We start from the raw sequence: 6,444 nt of genomic DNA on the forward strand, positions 1-6,444 counted from the left end.
CATTTTCCACCAAATTTTAATTTTATTTTAAGCTTCAATGTGTAAGCATTTTATATTCACACATAAACCAGCACACAAACTGCTCTATCCTTTGATGAACTCAACTCTTTGATTCCAAACAGACATCGCTTTCTTGAGAGCCGTAAAATTAGAGTTCTGTCTTAATTTCAGTTTCTTTTCCTCAGTTTTCTTAAGACTTACAAGACCCTAAAAAAATTTTATTAACTGAACCCATCTGTTGTATCATTTGAAACCTGGCATCTTACAAGACGATCATCATCTCCCAAAACTCCCTGCAGCAACTAGAGAACTAGTCTGCAACAAAAACAAAAAACAATCTGCTGGAAGAGCGCAACAAGTGGAAATTTTCTGTTATGAATCTGGCTCCCTTGAGGAAAGAAATTATGACAACAGGTCTGTATTGATGAAGGTTCCATCTGCTGAGGGCTGTGGAGAAGCCGCTTCTACGGTAGCCTTGGTAGGAGCTGCAGAGTGGTGAGGCTTCAAAGCTTTCCAGGGCTTGGATGGGCAGTGGAAGAGGTGGTCTTTCGCATCTGCGTCACGTGAAACTGACGGTGTGGCAGATGTGGTGTCCTCCTCAGATGATTCTTTAGTTTTAGCTGTGGTGGGGGGTTGTGAGGGTGAAGATGTAGCTGTGGCATGGGGTTTGACTGAATGTAGTGTAAAGCGATTTGGGGTATTATGGTCTTGAGAAGCGCTATGCAGGCCATTACCATTACCATACAGGAAGTGCCTGAGAGGAGACCAGCCAGGAGGACGACGCCTGGCGAACTTCTGAAGAAAAAGCAAAGGATTTATAAGAAGATGGACTCTCTAATGGACCTTCCTAATCAGTGACCTCTGTGCAAAAGTCTCAAGCCATACCTCATTTGTTTATCATTTAATTCCAAGTAGCCTGACTTTCTTGTAAATTGTTGAAATGCTCTTGAACTGCAAGTATTTCTCCAGGCTTTCTTAAGGTCAAATATTTACTTTGGACATTGGCTGCTTTTTCACTCATATTCAGTCCAGTCCTTCTACCTGATCATTTCAGAAGAATATTCTTTCATTTGTTAAGCCACTTCACACTAACCTAACATAAAAAGGAATGAGCGAGTGTTAACACATAACAAAGAACTTAGCAAAGAACCCATTTTAAATTCTATCCTGGCTTCTCAAAGTAAGAACCACAAATCTTCATCATTTCCAGCCACAAAACCAAGATGATTTTCTTCATATAGCCGTACTTTGCAATAATTTGGGATCAACTGTAATGTGACAAAAAATTCTGTTTTCTTTTTAAAAATTATTTCTTTTCTGTACGTTGACAGTGATTTCTGCGGAGTGATTAAAACAGAGCGTCTAATACGACAACCGACTGAAATGAGAATTCAGAGCCTAGTTAAACTTTTCCATTAAAGAAATGTGCTCACATTTCTTTTTCATGCAAACTGGTGCGTTTCTTTTAGATGGATAACACTTAATTTTCATAATTATAAAATTAATTTCCAATAACTTAGATGAAAGACTAAGATGGAATAATTTGAGGTGCACAAATTGGAAGGTTGGTGGTTAGATTCCCAGCCCTTCCAGTTCAAAATATCCCAAAGCAACCCAGATGGTAAACCCGCTGGTACATCCAGTGGAGTGGGAGAGCGAATATTAGCCAGTGCAGTTACTATGTGAATGGTTTTCATTTATTTCCTGCATTCTTGTCTACTCGCTCATGTTTGATCATCCTGTGAAAAGAGGGACTTACAGAGGGTGGCAATTGACCCGGTGCACACTCTATGTGGGCCTGTGGTGGCTCAAGTCTCCAAGGTGCTACATCCACTGTAGAGTTGCAGTTGGCATATTCCTGCAGATGCACAGAACACACAGTGAGAAGCACATCTTGGCTGGGGTGATTTGTGCATTAGTTTTGGTTTACCAGATTATTTTCGTCTGGGATGCATATCTCGTTCAGGTCTGTGTGTTCAGCCTTGGAACAGACGGTCTTCTTCATGTCAAAAATCAGCTTAAATCTGAAGCCAGCAACCACCTACACAAATACACGTGATGCGTAAAGACAAAAAAGGAAAGAAAAAGAGATGCCTGTCCTCCCCATTTTCCCTTCACTTCCATGCCACCTGCTGTACCTGTCTGGTGGCGTGGCCAATATTGTGCAGACTGAACAGGTGGGTAGAGTCAGACATGGAGTTGTACTTGGAGATGGAGACAGAAAGGGGAACCTTAAGGTCCTCGGAGTCTACATCGATGAGCTCTGGGCAGCCCATGCAAGATGCTTTCTCAGAAACGATGTGCCCTTCTACAGTGGAGAAAAATCTGAGTCATGGAAACGCATAAGCTCATATTCCAATAACTGCTCAAGGTTCAGGCAAACAGAGTTGGTTAAAGCTTTTCAAAAAGTGTCTAATGTTATTTATTTATGATGTTTTTAATCTAGTTAATTAATTAAAGAATGCCCCGAATTCAGGCTCCCTCTGGATGTGTTTAGATCAACACGACATGATCTCAGTGTGCTTGATGGAACACAAAACAGTCCCAAATAGTCTGTAATACAAACAGGCCAGTGAGAGAAAATATACTTTTTGTTTGTTTTTGGAATCTGGCGGTCATGGAGCATTGGGAGGAAAGCAAAGCCTCTAGAAAGCAACCCAGCTGCCTAATGGTTAAGACACCAGTGGGTATCTCCTAAAACCCAGTCCTGAAATCCCTTCCCAGGTGCTTTATCCCCCATACACACCTTGACACATGTGACCTTATACTTCACATAATGGTGGGTCGGGGCAGTGCCTCATAAAGGATCTGTGACAGAAATGACCGCATGCCTTGATTCACACCTCAGTTCATATGACCTTCATTGACTCACATCAGCACCAAGTGGGTCAAAAATGATCAGGACCACCTCCAAGGACACACTCCCACCAGGGGTTAAATACCAGGGACTGTCCTTGGGTGATTAAACTGAAGAAGAACTGAATCAAAAAGTCCACCAGCCTTCATTTCAAGCCCTTTTCATTTATCATTAAAAACTAGTAAATGTGCTGATGCCACCTATTTACTTAACCTAGCTTACTTTATTTCTTTACAACCAAATCGCACATGAAACAATCAAATACTACTTTAATGTACAAATACAGTTTGCAAGCTGAGCTTTAAAAACCTGCAAAATATCCTGTGAGTGGGAGAGAAAAACACAGGATTGATATACCGAACGCCTATATTTGACTGATTAAAGTCTAGACTGCGTCACTGCCTTTTATGGTGTTATAAGTTAATATTGTGCTTGCAGATAGTGTTGGCATGTTAGCCAATCAGCCCCCTTCTGTTTCCCCAGCAGCCCGCCAGTGCCCATTTCCCTCAGTGACTCACTGTTAGGTGGCTGTACTCTGGTAAACACATTCATGGTGTAAGAACTGTGGATATTTTTGGTTTTGATAATGATTTACGTTCCTTATGTGGGAATTTTGTCTCTAAAAGCAACTGGTTCTGTGTTAAAATGAGGTCCCAGTCAAAATGGATTCAATAGACCATGTTCTGCAGCAAGACAACAAAAAAACCCAAAGAAAAAAACAAGCTTTGAAAGGACTGTTAAAAACTTTAATCTGATGCTGAGTTTATTCACCCTCACTCACCAATCTGGCAGTCCACCTGCTTTGTCTCAGCCTTTGTCTCTGACATGAGGACGGTGGCGTTGCAAGAAATCGGCCCCTGGAGGGACACGACAGACCGTGCGACGGCTTTGTTTTTACTACAGCATTTAACAAGAACTTTAATATTTTCATACCACGAGTTGTTAAATGGGAGGAGGAGCTGATTATTGTTACCTTGCTTCCAGACTGCAAATAGTCACAGTCTGTCCAGGATTTGCTGCTGTCAGCTGTGCACTCGCTCTTCCAGGTAGTGAACTTCAGTGAGTACACTGAGTCTGAGCCATTCTCTGACTGGAGACACACACACACACACACACACACACACACACACACACACACACACACACAAATATATGTAATCAGTGTGCACCAGAAGTCAAAGTGTCACAGGATCTTTGAATTTCTTGGTAATCGTCCCAGAGCATTGAATCCTCTTGTTTTTTAGCTTTGTAAGGAAAAACAGCCACAAGCTCAGTTTTAGTTGAATCCAACAAGCTTGATTCCCACTTATGTAACTTACGTAACAAAAAAGCTCATAAAATCTCACAGTATTGTTCTTCATGGTAACACATGTGTCTGCAGTCACTGTACCTTGCTGGCTTTCAGTATCTGAAAGAGGGCCAGCTTATGGCCGGTGCTCAGCCTCTCGTTGAATTTGTCCACAGCGCTGTGGACAGCCTTCTCCACAGACGGGTCATCACAAAAGATCAGGACACCAGACTGGACCTCCGCTGCCTCCTGGATGAAAAGAAGGAAGATGATGCACAGAATGATTTTTTTAGAATAAAGCCAAAATGTTTTTGTAAATACCAATAGGCTCATTTCTTTTAAAATTGACAAAAACTGTCGTGTTTTCCAAAAGTGTTGTGATTTGTCTGATTTATTTTTAGCTTCTGTTTCTACATTTTTCTGCAATTTACTCAGAAGTAAATAAGGCTGTAAAACTTCATGTGTTCAGCTTTCAAAAACGTTGAGGTGACTTACTTTCCTTATTTGCGTATATTCACAAGTTATCCTTTAACTAATACTCTGCATGCAGGACTTTTCAGGTCAATACCCCGATATCAGAAAACAGCAGAGCACTTAAAAAGGTGCTGCACCACATTTGAAAGGCTTCTAAATTGTGGCATTGCACTGCAGCTTGTGCTAAAGTAAAAGATGTAAATGTTTCTTCATCCTCAGATTATCTGCAAAATGAAATTGCGTCATTTCAAAGGGTCACAAGAACTGAAATAAAGTACAGTACAAACAAGGCAAAGTCAGTGACCCTGCAGGTTTGTACTGCAGTGGATTTGCACTCCAGGATCGGAATAAGGGAGTAAGAGTTGATTGTTATTTGCTTTTTGTGGTTTTAAGACATCCTACTTATGTACTGAGTGTCCAGATTACCAAACTAGTAAGGGAATCTACCAGAAACTATAAAAAGATGAAGCACATATCCTCCAATTCCCAAAGTAAGTGATGCTCTTGCTTTGACGTGAGGCATCCGACAAACTTAGCAGTTCTGTTTTTAATACTTTTAGCTTATATTTATTAAAAGTATTTAAAGATTTTAATGGAAGATCTTTGCTGTGGTGTTTAAAAACATCCTCTTTTATTTGACAAAACGATCTGATCACCCCCAAGCAGCCTTATTCGTATATTCTAGGTTTCAGAGCAGGAAATCTGGTGTTTCCTCCTTACCTGCCCAAAAACTGAGCACAGCAGGCCCAGCAGGCCCAGCACACACAACCCCACTCCACTCCTCATCTTCAGATCCTGCTGGATGTTTGACTCTGTTCTGCTGTGAGACACAGAAGAGACAAATATCACACACCACCAAACACTGTAAGCCTCAGGTAACCACAGCGAGGCTGAAATGACCTCCAAATAACCTCCGAACACTGATAACTTTCACCGGATCAATCTAAAAATGCACTCCTGTGCACAATTTGCTCGCTTCAAATTATTTACTATAAAAAATGTCCTCTTACAGTTTCTGAAGGTGTAGGCCTGCTGTCGATCCCGCTGAGCTCGTAGAGGAAAAAGTCCACTCCTCTCCACACTGGGATGGACGGCTGAGTGAAGATCTCCTGAAACTGTGGGTGGGAATCGTCAGAAAGACATTGACACACACATGGACACGTGCACAGGGGACAGGAGGGCACAACGGACAGGAGGGACACACACACACACACACACACACACACACACACACAGAATAATGCTCAGAAAGCTCAGTCAGTAATAGGAAAGTAAATGTTTGCTCATTTGTTTGCCCTCCTACCTATCGAGCAAATGTAACAGTCACTGTCTCAGAGATGAAGGCAGAGAGAAAACTATAACTCCTCACATTAGGCTTAGTGACTGTGACATTGCAACCATTAACACACATTAAGCCACATAAAGTAGAGCTGACTGGCACTGACTGTAGGGAGAAGGAAATTTTAGTGTTTAGGGACCCCTTTGTGTGCGTTCAGTACTTTGTGAGTGTGTGTGTGTGTTGTGTGTGTTTTTAACTGGTACTTTGCCCCTGTCGACCTTTATCCTGAGACAGGGGCAGAGTTAACTGGAAATTTCTATTTGCAACTTTACACAAATTTGGTTTTGGATCCTCTTGGTCCACAAGAGGAACTGTACTAAACTGGTTCAAAACATACGTAGAAAACAGGAAATACTTTGTATCAATAGGTAACTTCACATCTGAGCAGACAAGTATCACATGTGGAGTTCCCCAAGGTTCCATCTTGGGACTCCTTCTGTTTAACATCTACATGCTCCCACTGGCACAGATTATAAACAACAACAA

General features: G+C 41.6%; 1 protein-coding gene across 3 annotated transcripts; it reads right to left on the reverse strand.

The window, feature by feature from the left end:
* Nucleotides 1-2: 2 nt before the first annotated feature.
* kng1 (kininogen 1) lies at nucleotides 3-5,742 on the reverse strand. 3 transcript variants are annotated; one of them, XM_026146591.1, is made up of 9 exons: nucleotides 5,630-5,742; nucleotides 5,340-5,436; nucleotides 4,248-4,394; nucleotides 3,831-3,947; nucleotides 3,639-3,714; nucleotides 2,139-2,308; nucleotides 1,931-2,041; nucleotides 1,760-1,858; nucleotides 3-795 (listed from the first exon to the last, which is right to left on the reverse strand). In XM_026146591.1, the coding sequence occupies exons 2-9, from the start codon at nucleotides 5,403-5,405 to the stop codon at nucleotides 403-405; spliced, it is 1,179 nt and encodes a 392-aa protein (XP_026002376.1). In that variant the 5' UTR covers nucleotides 5,406-5,436; nucleotides 5,630-5,742; the 3' UTR covers nucleotides 3-402. The 3 variants fall into 3 exon arrangements, with proteins under 3 accessions (XP_026002376.1, XP_026002377.1, XP_026002375.1); XM_026146592.1 differs by having other exon boundaries at nucleotides 3-792; nucleotides 5,340-5,439; XM_026146590.1 differs by having other exon boundaries at nucleotides 5,340-5,439.
* Nucleotides 5,743-6,444: the final 702 nt, after the last annotated feature.

Source organism: Astatotilapia calliptera, chromosome 17 (assembly GCF_900246225.1).
Source record: "Astatotilapia calliptera chromosome 17, fAstCal1.2, whole genome shotgun sequence".
NCBI lineage: Eukaryota > Metazoa > Chordata > Actinopteri > Cichliformes > Cichlidae > Astatotilapia > Astatotilapia calliptera.

Bases quoted from the DNA above. Each gene is read 5' to 3' on its own strand.
- kng1 (XM_026146591.1), bottom strand. From the start codon at position 5,405: ATGAGGAGTGGAGTGGGGTTGTGTGTGCTGGGCCTGCTGGGCCTGCTG. The intron at 2,309-3,638 runs GTGAGTGAGGGT...TCTCCACTGTAG, and splicing joins GCAGGTGGACTGCCAGATTG to AAGGGCACATCGTTTCTGAG. The intron at 1,859-1,930 runs GTAAACCAAAAC...GTGCATCTGCAG, and splicing joins TCCCAGACGAAAATAATCTG to GAATATGCCAACTGCAACTC.